Genomic DNA, 24,236 nt, shown 5'->3' on the forward strand with positions numbered 1-24,236 from the left:
AACACTGGGCCCCCTCCTGGACAAGGCCCCAAGATCCACAATCTCCTGGACATGCGGGGCAAGGAACACAGCTTCCTTGACACCTCAGCCAAGAGGAGGAAGGCCTCCACCTATGCCCAGCTGGCCACCACCCTAGCAGTACAGGACCACCCCACCCACACCATGGAGCAGTGCAGGCAAAAGTCAAAGAACTGCACCGGGGTACACCCAGGCCTGCGACACAAGGTGCAGATCAGGGGCAGGACTGGCCACGCGACAAGGAGCTGAATGAGCTCCTGGGGGGTGATGACACCTCCCGGCCGCCTGTCCATGTGGACACCACAGAGGAGGTCCCACCCCCACAGCCAGATCCTGAAGAGGAGGAGGAGGAGGAGGACCTGGAGCACCCCGGGACCCAACCCCCACTGAAGCCAGAGGCAGACATGGGGTCCAAGGCCAGTGGCAGCTCTCTGGTCATTGTCCTGGACTCAGGCCCCCCCAGGGCATCCCTGGAGCTCTTTGAGGGTCCTTTTGTAAGTACCCCAAACGTCACACACTCCAGGGCATGGGGGTTGGTGAAGGTGCAGATGGGGCAAGCTGTGAACCTCACCAGGCAGGCTCAGCCCGGACCTCATGCCAACGCATGCAGAACCACACGCAAGGCAGCGTGTCCCACCCAGGCCCAGCAGGCAGCTCCCAGGCATGGGCACCAGCCTGTTGCCAGCCTCACTGGAGGCCAGAGAAGCTCCAGGCCCTGGGGGGGAAAGTGGCTGCTAGCCCCTGCCATGGCTAGAAGTGGGCGACCCCAGAGACACAGATAAGTGCAGATCCTGGTAGGCTCACAGTCAGGAGTCAGCACCCACTCCACAGGCAGTGCTGTGAGCTGCACATTTGGGGGTCCCCCCAGAGAGGGCCAAGCTATGCCCAGCTCACCTGCAATCCATGAAAGGACCCCTCTGTGGCTGAACACTCCCCTGGGCTCCTAGCCCCCTGGGGGAGGGGTGCAATGGTCAGCCTGGTCCCGGATGCACCACACAGTCTATGTGTGGCAAGGCCCACCAAGCAGCCCACACATACCTGTGCTCCTAGGACATCCCCATCCCTTGGCCTGTGGGTTATTGGTTGCTGTACATGGTCGGGGGCATGGCCTGAGAGGCTGCATTGCATAAATGACTCACGGTCTCCTCTCCTTGTCTGCCTTACAGCTGGACCTGCTCCAAGTGAGGGCCAAGCCAGCCCCACCCCAGCACCAGAGCGAGCCACCACCCCACCAAGGAGAGGGTGGGACCGCGAATGGAGGAGATGGCACCGGGCAGAGGACAACCCCCAGAAGGCCCACACTGCCACCCTCCAGAGGCTGACCCACCTCCTCAACAGGTGGCTGCAGGATGACCAGGGAGGGCCAAGCATGAGCCTGGGACCAACTGAAATCCTGTTTTGACATCACCACCAGCATCTGGCAGGACCTGTTAGTCCAGCCACTCCCGGCTGATTCCCGGCTGCCACCGCTCCTCCCCCTGCCCTTGTCCCCACCGGCAATCCTACAAGGCACGCTGAACCTGCGGCAGTGGGTGAAGCGACTAGAAAGAGGAGCATGGAGATTGCTTACTGGCTTGGAAGTCAGGATTCCTGGGTTCTATCCTGTGTTTTGCCATTGTCCTGCTGTGTGACCTTGTCCAAGTCACAATCCTTTTGGGACTCAGTCTCTAAATGTGAGGCAGGGGTAATGGTACTTTCCACTCATTAGTAAAGTGCTTTGTGATATACAGATGACAACTGCAATGTGGGGTCAATCCTTCAAGGTGCTCATCAGCCCTCTCACACGCTGGGTGCCCTTAGATTGCCAGTGAAGTCACAGGGTGTTGAAGGAGACTTATTTCATTGTATCGCGCAGGATTAGAATCTGTAAGAACTAAATGTTATTATGAGTCCCCTGCTTGAAGATTTCAGATTATTCTCTTACCTCACTACAAATTCCTATTTGCAGGTCCATGAATTGTTCTGCTTGAAGGGCACTGTAATTATATTGACATGCCATTCAATGACCTTGGCATATTCTTAATGAGATCTACTTCAGTGGCACAACAATTACTGAAAAAGCTAGATGAATGATTCAAACAAAGGGAAACTGCTAACATTTTCCATGATCAAGATCAATATGCTTTACAACAGAGAAACAGAATAAATTGCATTATTGGCTAAGTCTATTTATCCACCACAAAGAGTAACCCATATGTGCACAGAACATTTGGCAACAGAATCAGGTAAACAAATCATTCTGGGAGATTAATCGTTTGTGAATGAAGGCCTTTGCAAAACTTCTTTCAACAGACTGAACACAATGAATACCTTTTTTTTTTTTTAAGTCAGAAATGAATATTACCAAACTTCCTAGTTACTATTGTACATCGGGACGCAAAATAAAAATCATCCTTCCACTTTGCTGTTCTACTTAGGGATAGCCATTTGGCTACATTAAAAGTGATTTGGGGTACATATATAATGAAGACACTATCAGTCATACTAAGTGATGTGACATTTTCTCCTCTCCACAACTTAGTGATAAGTCTTAAAAACTTAAATAGTAAAATAAATTTACCAGCTAAAGTACTTACAAAATGAACAAGGAAGAAATTTTCTTACATGGGGATGTTATTATATAGCTGGTGACAGTCTTAAATAAGTAAGAGAATTTGTCAACTGTTTGATTTTGCAAAACATAAATAGCTACTCTCAGAACTGCCTGCTAGTCAGTTGATTTAGTGCTGAGTGAAGCTAAATAGCCAAGCAGTGGCAGTCATTTTCTGATTAGGTCAGGTGAGGTTAGCCAAAAGCCAGGATAGTACTAAAATCTTTCGTTCGTTCTGTTTTGGCTCTGACACTAGAATTATGCCAAATTAAATTACAATAAAATCTTATCCACTTTCAGCTTGATTCTGCAGTCATTGGCTATGCAAAATGCCTGTTGTTGTCAACTGGAGTGTGTATGAATAGGGGAGCTGACAGACTCACTGGGTGTCTGTGTTGGGAGGGGGGCTGGCACCACGCTCCAGGAAGGGGCAGAGCTTTGGGTGGAAGGGGAAGAGGCAGGGCCAGGGCAGTCAGCCCTCAGCACCTTTCTGGAGTGCATTGTGCGGCATTCCATAAGTGATTTAATGAGTGTCTGGTGGCAGCACCAGCAGCTGGCAGCACCCTTTGAATTGCCAGGCCCCAGGGCAGTTGACCCTTCCCCTGCCCACGGTGGAGGGCCTGGTTCAGAAGGATCAGACACTTCATGCTTTTACAACTCTACCATTTAGTTCTATTTATTCTCAAAGTGTTTTATTTTTGTTTGATTTTCCTTCATGTGTTATTCCTGATTCATCCAATTTCTCAACAGAATCTACTGTTTCTGTGAAAAAGAATCAGTGTCATACCAATCAATTATTTTTTGTGTCCTGAAAATGTATGCCTATAGCAACCTTGCAAATTATACACTCTTGTATTCATATGGTAGCCAATATCTCTGCTTCATGTTATCCAAAAAACAAACATACAAGAAGCACAAATGAGAAGAGAGAATAAAACCTCCTCACATTCTCTTTGAACATATGGTGACTTTGAAATAACTTTCTTTAACAGAGAGGACAGTCTGGCTAAAACAGACAAAGTTTTATTGCCATGAGTCATGAAGACCATACTCTTGTCCAATATCCAAGATGTCGCTATTTTGTTGGCCAAGAGAATGAATAGTAAATGGACCCAACACATTTTAGATAATAGATATATTAAGATTTTCTTCTTTTTTTTTTTTTGAGAATGAGAAACAGAACTTTTTAAAATGATTGTTCTTGGAAATCTAAAATCTCCATTTACATATGGCTGGTGAAGCAAAGCAGAATTTAAAGAGCTTCACAGTAAAGAATGATTCATGCCTAAATGCTAACTTGCACTTGCATATTAAAATGCATAAAGTAGAACCCCAACGTTATGAGCACCTATAAATGAAAAAAATGTTACAGCTTTGAAACTTGACTATACAGGAGAAAAATGCTGCTTTTGCCTTCTTTTGAATAGCTTACATTTAACATAGGGCTACTGTAGACTGTTTTTGCTTTGCTGCGGGGAGGGGAGCAGTCTCTGCAGCTGCCACTTTGGGTACTTTGGATTCCAAATAAGGTGCATGTTTGACTGGGCAGCCTGTAACTCTGAGGTTCAACAGTACAGCTAATCAATTCAGACCACACTTTACAGTTCCTTGGTAGACTTCTTGAAACACACTACGAGGCCATATATATAGGTCACATACTCTACACCTGCACATTTGGCAGGGCTACAAGCTAACTTACTCCCCCCCCGAATACCTGTAGTGATGGTGTCAGAACCTCTTCCCATATGAATAAATTCCACTGATAAATTATTCCTACAATTTAACTTTCTTCTAATCTTTTCTTCTTATCTCTTGGCCCAAGCAGCCATATAGCAGAAATGGCCACAGAATTATTTTTGCTGTGAAATATACAGGATTCCACAGATAACATCTGTGAAACAACTTCTCTCTCCCACTCTCATAGGTATAGCTGTCAAGTCCTTTGTTTTCCTGTGTTTCCACCCCACTCGCTGCCTCAATAGTGACTATGGACAGTTATATTTGATCACTGACCATACAGTGAATTTCAAGGTTTACCATAGCCATATCAGCCCAAGAACATTACAGAAACAGAGAAGATGAGGTAATATCTTTCATATGGATCATCTTGGGTTGCTTCTTTCACCACCAGTAGTCAGTGTAATAAAAGGGATCACCTCAGGCACCTTGTATAATGTAGCATGTGCACTAATTAGATATTTTGGACTAGATGGTGTTTCAGTAGAATCAACTGCTAATAACACAGTATGCTGTGTTGATGGCTATTCATTTTAACATTAAATAAAACACATGCTTGCAATTCCTTTCAGTTTATTTCATGCTGCCAAAGCAATTGCAACACACCTGAGAACTGGCTTGCCAAAGAAATTGGGCTTAAGTATTAAGATTGCTGAAGAATTTAAATCAGGTTTGCTACAACACATAGGAACTTGCATATAATCATGTATCTAGAAGCTCTCTCCCCTCATACACAGTCATGTATCAAAGCATTTCACTATCCACCCATGTTGTATAATCTTGTCAGCAATCATATCAACAAACTATTTATATTTGGGGGTAAAGTAAACCATTGCAACCATGCAGATTACTGCAAGTTTAATCATTTAAAAACAAACATGTTTTGAATGCTTTGAACTATATTTGGACATTTCAAATGAACTTTACAGTCAGATAAACAAGTTTCTATGAACAACAAATTTTTTGGAGAAAGAAGTTTGATATCAGTTTTTAAAAGTAACCAAATACCCTAAAAATAATTTAAAAAAAAATCCACCTTCCCTTGTTTAAACAATCTTCTAGCAGACCATGTTTGTCTACAGTTCAATGAAATTAAATGACTGAGGAATATCTTGGTATTCTTACTTCCTGTGGTATTACTGTAAGCAACAGAAAACAGCACCTCACTGGAAGGTCTTTTATCTACAGCCCCAGGCTAATCTGGATGAAAATATTGTAGGCAAACAATAAATACAGTGCACTGTTACTGCTATTAAGGATCTGGGACATGGTACCTTTTGTTTTCTATTTGTCCTCACCCTAAACATTGCGAGGATTTTCTATACAAATCCAGTACTGCACACTTTATGTATAATTTTTAGGCCTTGATCTGTTTAACAACATTTTCAAGTGCTAAATATTTGGGGCATTACTTATAAATGGTATTTATTATGTTATAGCTTTAAAAAATAATTTCCTTGGATATTTGAAATAGGGAATTTTTGTTGGAGAGTAAATTCAGGCTATTTTTTCTTTGTAAAGATGTGAATCAACTTAAAAAAAATCCCATATGATGTTACTGGATTTACAGCAAATTAAGTAGAATTATGTGTTTCTCTGTACATTTAATTGCAGAGCTGTGTGTTTTCTTTTTGGAGGTTTAGTGAATAATCAAGCCAAAATACTGACCAGATTTAAGCAACAAAATGAGAGACAGTGAATTAGGAGAGTATGAGTTTTTTATCTATTGCAAAAAATAAATTTTACATTTTCATTTCTCAAAGACTTTCAAATTAACTTCAGTAGGCTCTACTTTAATATCTGAAAAATGGGCCATCATTCTTGAAAATTTAGCTCCTGTATTTTACATGCATGCATTAATACAGTAGCAATTTCCCTCTATTTTAAGATTTCTTTTAAATCAAAGCTGAGGTGAAGAATCATGCAAAACACAGCTCTGAAGGTCAAGAATGGATCAGGTAACAGAAAAGTATGGCAATGAGGCAGACTGATCCCTTAGTTTGACACAAGTTTAAATCTCATTACACATGGCACACATTTTAGCAAATTCCCACCATTAAAATACGCCATTGAAACTGCAGCTGGTTGATGTTTGCTCTTAATTTTTATGGTCAGGAAAAGTGTTGGTGACTCACTGATATACTTCGATTTATTACATCTGCAGAACTACTAATTATAACGAATTCTGGAATAATCACTCAACCCAATTGCCTCTTTCCTCTGCCATAATGGCCCCATTTCACTGGCACAGTACAAAACCAGTATCACAACTCAAAGCTCAAATTCCTAATTCACACAGTTGATTCAGATCTCAATGACCCAAACAGCCAGAAAAACAAGAGTCCTTGCCAGTTGTTCGGAGAGGAACAAGGCTATCACCACTGGCATGCTTACCAATAGAAGTACTACAGATAAAGTTAATAAACCCAACAAACTGTTAAGTGCAGAAATGTTCCCTGGTTTCTATAAACAAAGAGCATAGACCTCTTTGTCACTCCATGTAACAACTTCTGTGCTGGACTGCTGTCACACAAGAGACTTAAACAAGTTTTGACAAGTGAGGCTGAATCTCTTAAAGAAAGATGAAAGATCACAAGACTGAAACTTTGTCATACTGATTATATAAAGCCCCTGAAAGAAATCCATGCATTTTAGTAAGCAGGCAAAGTAGGCTTTTCGCCAAACAAAAGAAACTTTGTCATTCCATTATTTGCCAAATCCTAATTAGAATCAATGACATTTAATTGTTTGTTGCCCCAGATTTTTTTTGCATAGTTGAACTTTCTTAAAACACAGGTTTGAATGCTATTACGAAAATATCTCCATCAGGTGCGCTCTAGGACTGACCTTGAACAAGAGTTGTGGCAGTACATAATGGTTACATTTGATCTCCTTGGGGAAATATTGCTAGTGTAAACCACTCAGGAATATAGTAAAGAGCCAAAGGGAATGTATTTATTAAAATGAATCAAAAGTGTCCATGGAGAACTATTTTCATTTCTTAAGCCTGTGCTAGTTCGTGACCAAAAGAAAGCATTCCAGGAGGGAAAGCATTCACAACTCTTTGTAACAAAAAAGCTACTTTATGAACAGATGGGAAATATTACATTTCAGTATCACAAACCACAAAACAGAACATAAAAAAGAATTGCTCAGCACAGTGACATCTCTCTCAATTATCTTGGACTTCATAATAATGTGCTAATCTTCAAGAGCTGGGCCCCTGAAAGATAAAAGTTGCTGTCCTTCGTCACAAATGATGGTGACAGCAATGGTGATGGTGAGCAACCAATATTAAAATGACACTGGAAAATGAGTGCTCTAAATAGGTAATAAGAATTTCAAAGAATTATTGCAGTGCGGTTGAACCCATTTACAGGGAACTTAGATGTAGCTACCAACTTGGCTCCAGGTATATTGGTTGTCCTAGGGGAAGGTGGTTTTAGCTTCCCTTATCATCACAGCTTCCTACTATCTGCCTCCTATTCATCTTAGCAACCCACCCAAGCCCTAATATGTATCCTCATCACTGCCTCCACCAAATGGGCACCCTGTTTTCACTCAGTTTCACTCAGAAATACAGGGGACATGGGGGTAGCAATTCACTAGAAGAAGAGGACTGAATCCCATACAAATTCAGACCCTATCTTAGTACTACTATGACACCTAACTGTGGTGACATGCTAAGGGCCCATCTACATTATGGTACAACCATGTCAGGGGATCCCAGTACAATTTGATTTCATTTTTCAGGCTAGATGACATTTAACCTTGTCCCAAAACCATGTGAAAGCCTTGCACAGTCCAAGTCCTTTGGAAATGTGTTCCATTTATTCTACAAAATGGAAAAGTGTGGTAACTGCACCAGTACCCAAGTAATGAGACAAAGTATAGTGCAATAGAGTGAAATCCTCAAATTGTTTCAGTGCTTCAGCTTCTATGACGAGGTAACAAGCTTTGTGGACATGGGGAAGTCAGTGGATGTGATATACCTTGACTTCAGCAAGGCTTTTGATATGGTCTCCCACAACATTCTTGTCCATAAATTAAGGAAATATGGATTGGATCCTTGGACTATAAGATGGATAGAAAGCTGGCTTGAGGGCCCAACGGGTAGTAGTCAATGGCTCAATATTTGGATGGTGACTGGTTTCAAGCAGAGTGCCACAAGGCCCAGTTCTGGGGCCAGGTATTGTTCACCATCTTTATTAATGACCTGGATGAGGGACTGGATTGCACCCTCAGCACGTATGCAGATGACACAAAACTAGGGGGAGAGGTAGATACGTTGGAGGGTAGAGAGAGAGGACTGGGCCAAAAGAAATCTGATGTGGTTCAATAAGAAGTGTAGAGTCCTGCACCTGGCGCGGAAGAATCCCAAGCATTGTTACAGGCTAGGGACTGACTGGCTCAGCAGCAGTATGATGGAAAGAGACCTAGGGGTTACGGTGGATGAAAGGCTGGATATGAGTAAACAGTGTGCCCTTGTAGCCAAGAAGGCTAACAGCACACTAGGGTGCATTAGGAGGAGCATTTTGAGCAGATCTACAGAAGTAGTTATTCCCCTCTATTCGGCACTGGTGAGGCCACATCTTGAATATTGTGTCCAGTTTTGGGCCGCCCAGTATAAAAAGGATGTGGATTTTCTGAAGCAGGTTCAGCAAAGGGCATCAAAAATGATTAAGGGGCTGGAGCACAAGACCTATGAGGATAAGCTGAGGGATGTGGGCTTGTTTAGTATATAGAAGAGAAGACTTAGGGGTGATTTAATAACAGCCTTCAACTTCCAGAAAGGGGAGATCTAAAGAGGAGGGTGAGAAACTATTCTCAGTGATGTCAGATGGCAAAACAAGGAGTAATGGTCTGAAGTTGAAGAGGGAGAGGTGTAGGTTAGATATTAGGAAAAACTACTTCACTACGAGGGTGGTGAAGCATTGGAATGAGTTGCTTAGAGAGGTAGTAGATTCTCCACCCTTCAAGGTGTTTAAGTCTCAGCTGGACAAGGTCCTGGCTGTGATGAGTTAGTGCGGGTTGATCCTGCTTGAAGCAGGGGGCTGGACTAGATGACCTCCTGAGGTCCCTTCCAGCCCTATGATTCTGTGATTCAGAATATGCAAACTCTACCTCAGGGTCTAGAGAAGTTCCAGTTACAATGAACTTGTTCTGTACAAACATAAAACAAACAAACAAAAAGACAGACAATGGGTTTCATTGTTACACAATTCATGGCTTAGACTTGGAATACCTTAGACTTGCTTTTTAATTAACAAATGTACTGATGCTTTAAAATATATATCTTGGTCCGGAGAAATACAGAGTCCTTTTCCATCATGTTCCCATTTCTCTTCATTCCCAACTCAGACTGTTTCAAGCATAAACTGTTTAAGAAAATATAGGCTGGGGGAATATATCTCCAAAAGGTCTTCTCCCCCAGATGTCAGATATCACATATTCACCTCTGTGCTATAGCAACATCCAACATAGTTTTCAGAAAAAAAGAATAAGTATTTCCAGTGATGGGAAATTAGTATAAGGTTGTTTGCAACATGGCTGTGGCTCCAGCTTTAGTTCTGGTAGTAAAAAAGCATCTTTTACTTAAATAGAAAAACAAATACCAACATTTCCAGTCCTTCATGCCTCCATTTTTGTGGGGACTGCCACCTCCCATTCAAAAGATTTATCACAATCTGAGGTAAAACATGTCTGTGGAAACACCGTGTTAAGGACTGACAACGCATCACTAAATCAAAGTGTGAGATTTTGCTTTTGTTGTTTCTACTAGTTGCCTTGAATCAGAACAAAATGTTATAAACTTTCAAAAAAAGAGACAGAACGTAAGGAAAATAATACTTGCAGAATGTTAATGTTGTGGGGAGAACATATTTAAGCTTGTAAACTGTAACAAAGGGGCAATGCTACTTGTGTGAAGAGGAGAGAGGGATAAGCTGGGCAAAGGGGAAAATGTCTAGGCCAGAAAGAGAACCATTCTGCCCCTATTTTTGAACTTCCTGGTTGTTATTGATTCTTAACCCCTGGATATTTGAATCTATGCATGAAATTACTCACAAGGGTCTTGGTATGCAAAGTGCCATGCTTGTACTTGATTTTATGTGTTTGAGTAATCACATTTTAAATCAACTGAACTAAATGAGCGTGCCCATGAGGAACTCCATTCAAGTAAATGGGGCTGTTCAGATACATAAACCGTATTCTTGTTGGAATCTGCAATATCACCTCTCTCACTTGTATTTCTTTAAGCACTATATTACATACATTCATTTCACTCTGAACAGAAACAAGCAAAACATGAATTCTGAAAAAAATCAAGATTACCTGAACTTTAAATAAGGAGCAGTGATCAAAATCCTTACGAATAGTTAATTTGCCTTTGGTTAGCAACATATTTAAATAATGGAAAGTTACTCATGCAAACGTGCACAAAGAATATGGCAACGGTCCCCTTCTTAACTATCCTCTACAAACACTCAGATAGCCGTTCTGTAAAATTTGACCTTTAACATTATTTTTAAGGCCTACATTCACAAGTAAACCTCCATATTTGTCCTTTACAGAGCATACCACTGAATTTCACTCTGAACACTTGGAATAAATCAAAAGTGTCACATGTCTAAAAGGTTCTTTGCAATGGGCTAGAGCATTAATTCTTAATTAAAAGCTTAATCCCTAGTGAATGAGATGTCAGTTCTCTAAGCAGAAGCTTACAATTCTTATCTAAAACTGTTTTTCCTTTCTGAAGTAAGAGACATATTTCACAGTATTGTTTTACTAAATATTTTTTAAAACAGGAAGACCTAACAAATTACATCTGTTTTGCAGGAGTGGTTTTTGCCTGTTTCTGGTGTAACTTCAATGTATCTGAATGGGGCTTTTACCATTTATCCTTAACCTCGTTCCATAACTCTTACCTAAATGACTAGTTCTTAATTCTATCAAGAAGCCCACAGAAGTAAATGGAGCTACTCATTTAAATAAATCCTACTCACACAGGCTGCGCCTGCACTTGCATTCCTCTTTCATGTACAAAATTGGGCTGGAGATTTAATTAAATTAGATGTGTCCATTAGTTTATGATGAAAACTGATAATGGGGCCAGTCCTTCAAACATTTCATCCTGGCTGTGTCTACACTTGCATTCCTCTTTCGAAAGAGGCATGCAAATGAGGGAAATCAAAAATACAAATAAAGTACAGATTTACATATCTGGTGCCTCAGTTGCACATTCTTCTTGCAAAAGAGCTTCTTTCAAAAGATGAAAAGCAGTGCAGACACAGCTCTTTTGAAAGTAAATCCCATCTTGGAAAGAAGGGTTCTTTTGAAGATGGGATGTACTTTCAAAAGAGCTGTGTCTACGCTGCTTTTCTTCTTTTGAAAGAAGATCTTTCAAAATACAAATATGCAAATGAGGTGATATGTGTAAATCTGCACTTCATTTGCATTTTTGATTTCCCTCATTTGCATGCCTCTTTCGAAAGAGGAATGCAAGTGTAGACACAGCCAGGATGAAATGTTTGAAGGACTGGCCCCATTATCAGTTATCATCATAAACTAATGGACACATCTAATTTAATTAAATCTCTCGCCCAATTTTGTACATCCAAATACCTCTGAGCTGAAACCTCTAACATAAACGCAAATTCAGATTAAAAATTGTAGCACAATCTTAACTCTGAACTACACTAACTCTAAACTCCAAATCAAAGTCCTTTGAAGTCTGAGTTTGAGTTTGGATCCAGATTCCAAACCCTAGTTTCAGGATTAATCCAATAAGGGGTTTTTGTTCAGACCTTTACAGAAAAAACAGAGTTTGGAACCAATTCTAGAACTAAATCCCTAATTCAAGAAGAATTGTTTCAAGCTCATTTCTACTTTTGAGGTGCTTCAATCATTTATATAGTTTGACCAAAATACTATCAAAACACCAGAAAATCTGGAAAGAACTCCCCTAAAGCCCTGCAGAGGGGAATGAAAGAAAATTAATATAAATCGGTTTATTGCTACCTATCCACTTTATACAGTGAAATGATCATTTAAAAAATCTAGTACTCACCACAGAAAAAGTGTTGCTACTGGATGGAAATTCCATTTACATTACTATATGCTTTACGCTCATATTCTGAATTACAGTGAAACATAAATCAATCCTATTTAAACACATTTACAAAAACATTACACTAATTTTCTACAGCTCAAAGTCTGTAAAATAAAAAGCAGATTTTCAGGTAAATTATCTCAAATACCTCCTTATGGGAAATGAAATTTAAACCACCACCAAATGAAAGATTCTTAAAGTGTGTTCTGTGACATGAAATTGGGTTTCACAAATATCCTTCCTGAGGTTGACAGAGCTGCATCTTGAAAGGACCTCTGTCTGCATTTTTATATATAGCATGGACAGCTGTATGTATGCACTTTGCTGCTTAAGTGTGGGATTTTTAGATTACTTTGGCTGTGTCCACACTACAAAAATCACTTTGAAGTTGAGCATCTACGCACACCCTACTTCAAAGTTAAACTTTGAAGTAAGGCACTACTCCATTCCCGGGAATGGAGCAAGGACTTCAAATTTGGGCTCCCTACTTTGAAGTTAACTTTGAAGTAAAGGTAAATGCATGTAGACTCTGTGCTGGCTACTTCAATGTAGTGCCTAAGTTCGAAGTTAACTTCGAAATCAGTTCCTAGTGCAGACGCACCTTTATGGACTAATGTGCATATTGACAATGGACTGGAGCAACTAGATCTCTGGGGTTCCTTTGAAAATCCCATCACATGTAACTCAGTAACTGGAGCTTCTCACTAATTATTCTGCTCTGCAGCCACATTATATGTTGAACCTACCTGGTCCTGCATTGTTGGGACCTGACCAGTCCTGAACCAGAGAATTTGCTGGACCAGTGGAGGTCCATGATGGCTCCTCTGGCCCCAGCCACTGGTCCCCAAGGCTCCACTGCTCTGACAGCCCTTAGGGGTGCCCTGGCTCCCCAACCCAGCCCAGGGGGCACCAGAGCTACTCTGATCTGGCCACCTTCCCCTGGGGCACCACAGCTCTGCTGCTCTGGCTGCTGACACCCAGGCAGCAGCTCCTCTCAGGCCACCTGGACTCCATTCTTTCCTGGCCCAGCAATGCTCCTGCTCCCAGCCTGGAGGTTTTTCCCCATGAGCGCTTCAGTCCCTGATCACCCAGGTGACTATGCCAGACCAGGGAAGTCCGTATGACCGAGATTCAGCCTCTCTCTATTTCTCAAACAAGCAAACTATGTTAAAAACACATTATTTAGATTGCAGTGTCAAGCTCCTGGAAGTTAGGAAATGCCCAGTTTACAGCAACCAGGGCAATCTCAACTGTTGTCCCTCACATATCTATTCCATCTGCTGAATAAGGCAGAGGTCCTGTGGAAAAAACGGTTCATGATCCTATAACTGAACATTGTATCAGTGCATCTGCACAAGGGGCTGGACTCGTGTTGCCTGGGCAACCCTAAACCTGGTGTTTCTGAACTTTCAGATCGTTGACTGCACAACTTAAATGTTCTTTAAACATGTTTGAACATATCAGTTCTTAATTTTTGAGGTACAACAATCTCTAATATGTAGGATTGTAAGAAACTCCTCATCACCTTCAACGGGGTTTGAATGCTGAAATGCCAGCAGTGCAGCACAGACTTCCACCACTTGAACTACAGAACTACATTAGCAACAGAAGGATGTTATTGTAGAGCTGGGCATGAGCCAATGGCCCCATGCATGAGGTTCATTGTCAGGTCACAAATATACCAGGGAGCCTGGCCTGATTCTCTCTGTTCTCCTAGGGAGGCAGGGTTAAGCTCCTGCAGGATGTTGCACCCCCTGAGACGGTATGTACTGCTGCCCATGCACCTTTTGTGGCTGGGTTCCTAGACATTCTCAGTGCAGTGTCTGGCTGTTGCTGTAGCTCCTGCCATTTTGCTAGCAGCATGAATCCAACTCTTCCGAAGGTCTGTGACCAGTTGTTATTTTGGCACACTGCCAAAATTTTCCTCAGAAATGCAAGAACAAGAAAGGGGAATTAGGTCTTAATAGTTTACATGTTAGCCAAACTTGAACACATTTTCAGGGGAAAAGGTACATCTCTGGCCTGAGTTGTCATATTTAAAAGTCCTGCAGCAAACAGTGGCAGTCTTAGAACTCAAAAGAGATTGCAATAATCTTTTATAATGGAAAGCGTTAGATGACATTAATACAGTGGATGCGACGAAGCTCCCCCTATAATATACTGCATGTATATTACATGTATCATACACTGTATATATGGTAAATACTGTAAACAATGTATGTTAAATGCATGTAGGTACATTACTGGGGCTCATTAGAAAATGAAAAATTTCATGATGTTGCAAAAAATTATTTCTGACTTCCATCAAAGTTTCACTTGTATGGAATTTTCTGAACAGCTGTTATTCAAACTCCTGTATACATAAAATACACAATAGAAGATGTTTCCTAGTGTTTCCATTAGCAATTACTTAAGTGTTGTAAGATCCTAGTCGCTCTTTGTACACAAATCAATGGTTTTATAGGTTTGCAAGACTGATATGTCATGTGATATATTCTGGAAGCCAAGTTATTTCTGATATTTAACAGATGTTCAGTTGATGTTGTTCCAGGCCTGATAGGAGAATACTGTTAATTTTATTTATTTAAATCACATCACGAAGATTAGATAAAAAGGAAAATTCAATATTTAGTAATTAACCTGTACTTCAAAAATATTAACAGCAGCAGAAACAGCTGTGGGAGTATCCAGAAGGAAATAAGATCATGATTTCTCAAGGTACCAGCTGTATTTACCAGCTTAAACTAGATTTGGTTATTGAAAAATCTACAGTTTAAAGACCAGACTCTTCAATTTAAATGTTGTCTCCACCTTAGTACATGGATGTGAAAACTGGAAATCAGTCAAATTACAAAGACATCTAAACACATTCTAAAGCAAATGCCTCAGGAAAATATTAGCTATTAAACTGAATGAATTTATAACAAATTCCCAGGTTTGTCACAGAGTTCCATGATCTCTAATCTCAAAAGATTTTTCCAGAGAATAGGATGAAGAGTCTGGGACAAGCGTTAAGAATGAAATCAAAGTGTGTAACACAGCAGGCATGCTATGGGGAACACTTAAAAGGAACTGCCAAAAACTACTATTCTGAAAGGAAACACTTGTTGGATTTAACAACACAGAGGACAAGGAGCGATCCAAGACAGACAGGCATGGTGGAGCCTGTTTCATGCCCTTAACAAAGTCTGAGAAAGCAGAAAGGATTCATTTTCAAAGCAGTTTTGTGCTTGAGGATAGATCATGTGTGAGTAGAAGCAGCATTTAGTTTGAAAGAGAGAGCACCTGTAATATACCTAAAACATTTATATTTAGATATCTGTTTAGACAAAGACAATCTAAGTTTGCATTTGTAATGTTCTGAAATGCTCTTTTGGTTTCCTTGCCAGGTGACATTCTAATTAGCATTAGGAAAACTGAGTAAATGTTAACAAGCAATGAATGGAATTCCTTCTTCGAACACATTCAACAGTGGGAAAAATCCCTTCCATGCTTAAAACATTCCCCAATAAAGAAAAAAGAAGGGTTTTCATTAGCACAGAAAAATGTACTGAATGAGACAGCCAAGTCTACTGCTTCATCTGAATGTTCAGTTCTAACAGTAGATTCAGCCAAATCTCTAACAGGTGCAGAACAACTCACTGTTAGAGTAAGTCCAGTTAGAACCAGTCTGCAATTTTCTTCTACTACACCCTAGTTTCATTGTGTGATCACTTCCTTACCGTCACAAAGACCTCTAACTGTTGTTTTCACTGTTTCATGTCTATTAGCTCTTGCTATAATAGTACAAGTATATTCTGGGTTCCTGGGAGTGAAATCCACAGTGCATGTCACCAAGTTTGAATCTAACAAACACAGTCATTAGCCTCTTGTATCTACTGCCAGTTGGTTGACTCATAAAATACACTACATCTATACCTCTATCAGAATCACAGCAGGCTGTGTAGTCATGATCAGATGCCATCAGTGGCTACATCATCTCCTCTTACACACTACTCCAAAAGTCAGTTTCATCAACATAAAGAAACAAGACAATCCCTGGTATAAATCCATTTACTTCAGTATCAAAATTTTTTCTTGGAGAAATTTTAACTCTGTCTGTGCAGCCCTGTTCAGTTAAATGTTTGTACTCATTGGGAAACAAAATACAGTAAGGTCTCAGAATATGCGAATCCAGAGTACATGATCCTGCTCTTATGCAGCTGACTCCCAATTCATACTTTATACAGTAAACCCTCGAGGTACGCCCAGATGCAGGATGGGGAGGAGACCCCCCTGTCAAAGGGAAATAGCTCTTCCCCTGAGTGCCGCAGGTCTGTGGGGGGGGAGGGTTCCAGCTACCACCACAGCCCCAGGCTCCAACTACCACTGCATGACCCAGCTCCAGCCCACCACAGCCCCCGTCTCCAAATGTCACCACATGCCCCAGTTCCAGCTTCTGCTGCATCCCCTGGTTCCAGCCACCACCACATCCCCAACCCCCGCAGCCCTGGCTCAACCCCGCCCCCTCCTGCAGCTGTAACCCACCCCAGGCTTAACCCCGCAATCCACTCTCACACCCCTACCCACTGCCCAAACCCCTGACTTTTGCAAATTTTGGGGTACGCAAAGGTTGCGTGGAACACAACCCTCGTGTATCTTGGGTGATTACTGTACTGCAGGTTTAGCATTCCTTATGTATTGTAAAAGGTTATTTGTAAGAAGTCAAAACTGAACTCTCCAGTTCAACTAAACCTCAACAATTAATTATGCATCTTAGCCTGCACTAGTTCTATTAGTATTGGCATAATATAGCTTAGAAGCATCTTTGCCCCTATATTGTGCTGATGATACATTGAAAAGCAGCGTTATTACAATACCAGGAGATCCAGTAAAATAGTCAAATGTACCATATAATAAATTGACATTGACTCCAGCAGATAGACAGCTGCACAGAATATGGGAGGATGAATGTGCTGACCGTGGCCTTTTCTGACACATGAACAAGGGAGGATTTTTCTCCATTGCTGACAATTGCTTGGTGCTGAAAACCATGATTTCGCAGAAACATTCATGCAGTATAACATGGTTAGCTTATTGCTTTAGGGTTATTTATTTCACATCTGCCTCTTGCTGTCTCTGAAATGCCCACTCCACATCTAAAAGGCTCTGGCTAATCCACAGCTTCTTCATATCTCACTCCCTCCAGCACCTGGCAAAGACAGAGTATGACAAACGCCTTGTCTGACGTAGCATCTACAGTGGCCTTCACTTATGGAGCACTCTCTTTACCTCACACTCCCTTCCCTGGATCAGACCACATTGATGGTGTTGGGCTTCTCTTCTTCCATTATTAGTACTTCCAATTCTCACTTCCTCCCTCTTCCTGCTCTCTCTCTCTTGAGCAACAATGCATCTGACTCTTCTCTTCTTTCCCTCTCCATGTTGCTGTCATCCACCTCCACCCAACTTCTCCCCATCAGCTTCCCTCTTGGATTTTTAGCTCCTACAGCTCTCTCTACCTTTCTTCAGATCCCTCTCTGTTCCTTCCACACTCAACTTCAGTGAGTTCAGCTGCCACGTTGACCCACAGCTGAATGTCTCCTTCCCTTCACCTCTTGATTCAATCTGCAACCCAGGTCACCAAAAGATCCATTCACTTATTCCTCAGCACACACTGCTCTCTCTGATCTCTGTTTTTCTGACTTCCCCTTCTCTGACCTTCACCTGGTCACTTTCACCATCACCAATTGCTGCTCTGCTCCCACACCCTGACACCCAACGTTGCTGTGATTTTCAGCTCATTGGTGTTGAAGATTTCTCATCTGTTTTCATTCCTCTCCTCTCTGCCTTCTCTTCACCTTCCTTCCATTGATCTGGTTATTGATTCTCTCCATTCCTCACTCTCCTCCACACTTGACTCTTTTGGGTCTGCTCTGCTGACTCCCCCTCAACTCACCCTGAACACCATCTCTGTTCCCGCTCTCCTACTTCTAAGCACCTATGGAAGAAATCCCTGACCAGAATGACTTTTTCCACTACAAATTTGTTCTCACCTGTTACAGTTCTGCAATTTCAGCTACCTTAATTAAATTACGTAGTTAAAGTCAACATACCTTAATTCAGGCTTCCATGCCATCTCCACACTAAGGGAGGTTGACAGGGAGACAGCAGTACCTTGGTCCACTAGGAGACCCTGTTAATTTGATTTAGCACGTCCCCACTAGGCATGCTAAACTGAAGTCCAGAAGATCAACTGCAGGAGGATCAATCTCCCCCCACCAAGTGTATGTACCCAAGCCACATTTTTGCCAATTTTGACTCACTTCTCAAACCTGCTGCTCCTGCCTCAACTTCTCTCTCTGCACAGAATCTTATCAATTTATTTCAAGATAAAATTGAGAAAACATGACATGACCTCCCTGCTCTCCTCAACTCTGCTTCCTTTCCCCTTTCCTCCACCCCAGTAACTCTCCCCTCTCCTCTTCGCATAGAAGCAAAAGATTTGTCTTAGCATTCTTCCTTAATATGGTATATTAAATAAGTCCTTCTTAAAGCTCCCTCTTCCTCCACAGTACTATTTACAGTGAAAACACTTGATTTGTACAATAAATCCAAGTATTTTGTTTCCCTTCTCAACCACTGTGTCCTAGTCTCTCTCTCAGATTGTCAATTCCTTCACTTTCTGAATATCTGAAAATTATACAGTATACTATAGGTACCACCACAAATACATTAACTGTGTAAAGACTCAATCTTGAAAAATAAAGGTTTGGCTGGAGATTTGGCATTTGACTGAGCACAGGAGAAGAGTACTTCCTCTATTAAAAATAAGTGAAGACATGGCAAGTTCACCCTTTAAATTAGCCAGGCATAATTCAAAACACCTGCAATTAGACATTAATGCATAGGGCAGAAACCCTGTAAATTCAGGAAGTACCAACTATACAAAAGAAAGAGTATTCCATTTCATTTGGTTCCTTCTGTTGCCACATTATATTTCATGCTACTAGTGACATGGAAGAATATGTTATACACACAGAGTTCGTTGGGTTCAGAAACATTTACTGTACACAATCATTTCTACCTATCCTAATGTAAAAAACTTGCCATTCATTTTAAGGTTAAAAAAAAAGAGTTTGCAATACAGCAAATCCTTCCTGTTGCCCTTCAGGTTACACTGTTCTTGCAAAACATTAATTCATTTTTAGTGTTGCTGATAGGCATAAATAGGCTGATAAGCATAAATATGGCATCTTTTTGGTCAAAATGAAAGGTTCAGGCACCTTACAGTGACAACAAACCATTAACTAGGCTCACAAATGTTTTTGTTACACCCAGTAAGGTTTTTACTGGTACAATAGTAAGTGAAGAATTTCTCTCCACATATTATACCCACCAACAATTATCTGGAAGCAGACTGACAATAACTTGCTTCCTTGGATGGATTTATTTTCCACATTATATATAGAAAACCCAGTAAGCTCCTCCTAGTTGAATACCCATCAGCAGTTATTCCAAGAAAATATATGCTCATTTGTTGTGAAGTGGGGGATTGATTTGCTTGCAGCTGTGTGTAAGAGAAGTTGAAGGAGCACACAAAACCATAGCAAGGTAGTCCCAACACACAGTCAGAAAAGCACCTGTAGTTGGCCTTGCAATATCGCCTTGAGAGAATGCCTTCAGGATAGAATGCTAGGTGAAAGATGCAAGGAACTGTCAGGGAAAAAAAGCTATCTCCTGTTGTTTGCATCCTATTGCATTCAGGGAACCAGGATTTCATACATTCTTTTAAAATACACAGGATTGCAACAAAGAAATATATGACTCAATCATCTATTTCTCCTAACAGAAACAACCATAAAGATAATGAATATTGGCTAACTGCTCAGGGGAAGCTTGTTAACCTAATTCAAGCCACTTTAATTACAATCTAATAAATATTCCACAACTCTTTTTCCCATTTATCTTGCAGACAAGTATGGACTCTGATAGTAGCTACTCTTTGCTTTGTGAAGGTTTCATATGTGACTTTCTCAGGCTAGGTAAAGAAATAATTTGGATAGGCAAAAACAGTTATTTCTGATGAAATATAAAGAGTTCATATTAGAGCTGTAGTTCCCAAGCTGGGGTCCACAGACCACTGGGAGTCCATGAGGATATTGCAGGGGGTCCATGTAAAAACAAAAAGGTAAATAAAAACGATCACAGAAAATAAGTTTTAAATAAATTGCAAAATTACAATCAATTATTTTTCAATTAAATATCTTGTAATGATGTTATTAATTGCTGTTGAATATCTATGCTATTCTTTCCTTTTTCATTTAACCAAGTGTACTTAGTGGCTAGAATTGGCTTTGATGGGGATCCACAAACAATGGGAGGGGGGTGATTAGGTTGGTCCATACTAGTGAAAAGGTTGGGAACCACTGTCTTAGAGAATACCTCTCCCTAACTATGTAGGTGGAAATATGGGCAGTTCATTCATGCTGATATTTTAAAAATTCTGTCGACCTGCAAAAATTAGTGCTGAATTAAACCTTATCTAAGCTTTCATCTGCAGTGTGCTATACTTCTGACAGGATCTGTCACTTTAGACTTACCGTGCATTTGTTTGGCTTCTCTCCTGAATGAACTCTCATATGAATCAGCAGTTTGTAACGGGCATTAAATGGTTTGTATCTTCGAGGGCATCCTGCCCAGAAACAAGTGAAGTCCTCTCCCTTTCTCTGGTCTATATGAACTTTTTCTATGTGCCGCACTAGTTCCTCTTGCTGGTCATACAGAGCACTGCAATCTATCCAGCGACAGCAGTGTTTACCACTGAAATCATCAAATTCACCATCCTCATCCAACAGAGGGCCCTGGGCAGGAGAAGGCAAGGCAAGTTGATGGGAATGGTTTACGAGGTCATGCGGATGTCGGTGCTGATGTGCATGGTAAGGGGGTGGGGGACCTTGTGGAGGAGGAGGTGGTAGAGGAGGAGGAGGAGGAGGCGGCATGTTAATTGTGCTGCCTGAAAAATCATCCACACGTTCGCTTTTTAACATGCCCATGGGCTGGCTGTCTATGAGAGGCATACCTTGTTGAACCACCATGTTGTTCATCACTGCTGACTGCAGGCAATTTTGTTCCAACTGCTGCATCCGCTGGTATTCCACAGTCCCATTTTCACCATAACCTGGGAGGGTGACGTTGCTGTTGGCCACAAGAAGACCTTTCTGAGTGTTCGAAATAGAGCAAGGCTGCGGAATACAACTTCCTCTTACTCCCAAGAAATGCCCATAGACCTCAGGCTGTGGGGATATGTTTGCTGGAGATGTCCTTGAACCGTTGATGTAGGCAACCAGTGAGGTTGGGGATGTACGGATGATGGTATTGAAGTCAATCCCAATGCCATCAGACAAAGGAGAAAGAGAGAGGGCTCTTTTTTTGGAGCGGGCTGAATGAGATCTGGTTGAGGAATGGCGGGGGCTAGGGTACGGGGAATGGTTATTTTCCATACCAAACAAGTAAGATGGTAATGAGTTAGATACACTGTTGCTGGACATAGATGTTCCAGGTGGTATACTCAGTGTATCCCCTAGTTCGCTGCCATTTTGGGATCCTTGGTTGGAAGGAAGGGTAGGAAGAATCCTATACCCATGAGACCACTCATGTTTCACACTCAGCGTTGACTGACTTTCTGACTGGCTTAGTGTCGTAGAGGCCAGAGACTCACGTGACATGAGGGACCTGGAATAAATATAGAAAAAAGAAATACAAGGATTTTAGAACGTCACCTTGAAAGGTTATTTTGTAAATTAACATACAATATTATTAATATGCTTGTACTCTCTTCTCTCAGTTGAGCACACAGTGTCACCGCAGAGCTAATTTTTTTTTTAAAAAACCACCATCTAATTTTATGTATTCAAAGTGCAACAACTGCAGGCACACACCAGCACTGCACGCATAAGCAAGCTGGATAGTTCAGAAGCCAGCTCCTGGTTTGGAGCCAACTGAAAATCCATAAGGTAAGTTAAGAGTCTTGGACAAAAGTTATGCTACAGGACCCTGGATCCCGCACCACTGACATAAGTAGGAACTTTATAATTGACTTCAGGATGACCACAAGCAGACCCTGAGTGCAAAATATTATGCTTCCACTACTTATTAAAAGTCGACCTGTCTATCCACCATTTTTGTGGCAGGTGTGGTTGGAAAAAATAGGAAGGTGATGAATAAGTAGAGAAATAAGTATTAAGCCCAAAGGTGATTACAGACTGGGAGGGATGCAAGCAAGTAAATGTCACTTTTCTTTAAGACTGAGTTTACACTGAGCCCTAGTGCTGACAGTTTGATGCAAATAAATCAGGCATAAGAGGCTGCCAACGAACAGGGCTGCTGCGAGCAGAACCACGTCTACACTGCTTGATTTCTGCCATGGATATGCAAATAAGCCACATGAATATGCACAATAGCGCCCTGAATATGACACATGATTTTGCATTTTTGAGACTGCTTATTTGCATCAAACAGTCGGCACTAGGGCTCAGGATGGACATAGCCTAAAAATATAACTCAGGATTAATATGCAGATAATATCTTGCTGGGCAAAATCATAAGTGAATTAAAATAAGAGCTACAGTTTGAGGAGTTTTAGTTTTGTTATATGATGTTTCTGCATCTAAGTCAGAAAAAACACTTTAGAAATTCTCATCTTCCCAATCCTGTCAAGTAAATTCTTCACAGAACTATCAGGATTTTTTTTACGTGTATTTTTAAAAGAATCCAAACATCTCAGGCAAATAATGGGATAAAGAGGCAGAAGAAAGAGAAGGAGAGTATGGCCACAATTGCAAGCCATATCACAGACTTACTGGTGACCTTACACAAGATAAACATAGACATACCTTCAATCTCACTGGGCTTTGGTTCACCAGCTGAAACACAGGGAAAACAAAACTTCCCCATCTTGATGGTGTTAGGGGGATAAGTACATTAATATTTTGTGAAGTACTCAAGGAGGGATGAGGTGATGGGAACTTTACAAGTACCAAGACATGCAGGAAGAAATCATTGGTTAAGGTAGCTACGGCTTATGATTATAAATTGATGGATTTGTTACTTTCATTGCATAGTCAGTGTTGTTAAGAAGCACGGAGTTGTAATAAAGGCTCTGGACCAGTTCTGGCTGCTACTCACTTCAGCTGTGTCTACACTAGCTCCCTACTTTGAAGGGAGCATGGTAGGTAGGGTGTTGGGAGATTATTAACAAAGTGCTGTGGTGCATATGCAGCACTACATTAAGCTAATTCTCCCCTGCAGCAACTCCAAAGTGTTAAACTTTGAAGTGCTGGCTTGCGTGTAGCTGCGGGTTAACTTGCCGGTACTTTGAAGTGCCTGGGCAACTTCAAAGTCCCTCTACTCCTCAAAATTTTGGCAAGTTTATTGGAGTACATTTGGCAAAATTTTGAGGCGTAAAGGGATTTCAAAATTGCCCAGGCACTTCAAAGTACCAGCAGGTTAACTGCAGCTACACACGAGCTGGCACTTCAAAGTTGCCACGGGGAAGAATTAGTTTAATGAAGTGCTGCATATGCAGCACAGCACTTCATTAATAATCTTCCGACATCCTACTTCCCATCCTCCCTTCGAAGTAGGGAGCTAGTGCAGACACAGCCTCAGTGTGTGCTTGTGCGAAGTTATCTAGTCTTTCTGTGTCTCAGTCCCCCTCTGGAAAATTAGGATAATAGCTTATCTATCACACAAGGCAGAGGCTAAATTAATTAAAGCTTGAGAGTGTTGGGGGTTACAGGC

At 41.3% G+C, this 24,236-nt stretch overlaps 1 protein-coding gene across 2 annotated transcripts in view; it reads right to left on the bottom strand.

Annotated features, from left to right (window-relative positions):
* Positions 1–24,236, bottom strand: part of GLIS3 (GLIS family zinc finger 3) — a 254,534-nt gene that overhangs the window by 180,627 nt on the left and 49,671 nt on the right. For both annotated transcript variants that reach the window (XM_074994088.1, XM_074994087.1), the window contains exon 3: positions 21,038–22,169. In XM_074994088.1, the coding sequence (XP_074850189.1) occupies positions 21,038–22,169 (1,132 nt within the window). The remainder of the gene's footprint in view (positions 1–21,037; positions 22,170–24,236) is intronic.

Source organism: Carettochelys insculpta, chromosome 5, assembly GCF_033958435.1.
Source record: "Carettochelys insculpta isolate YL-2023 chromosome 5, ASM3395843v1, whole genome shotgun sequence".
In the NCBI taxonomy this organism is placed as follows: domain Eukaryota; kingdom Metazoa; phylum Chordata; order Testudines; family Carettochelyidae; genus Carettochelys; species Carettochelys insculpta.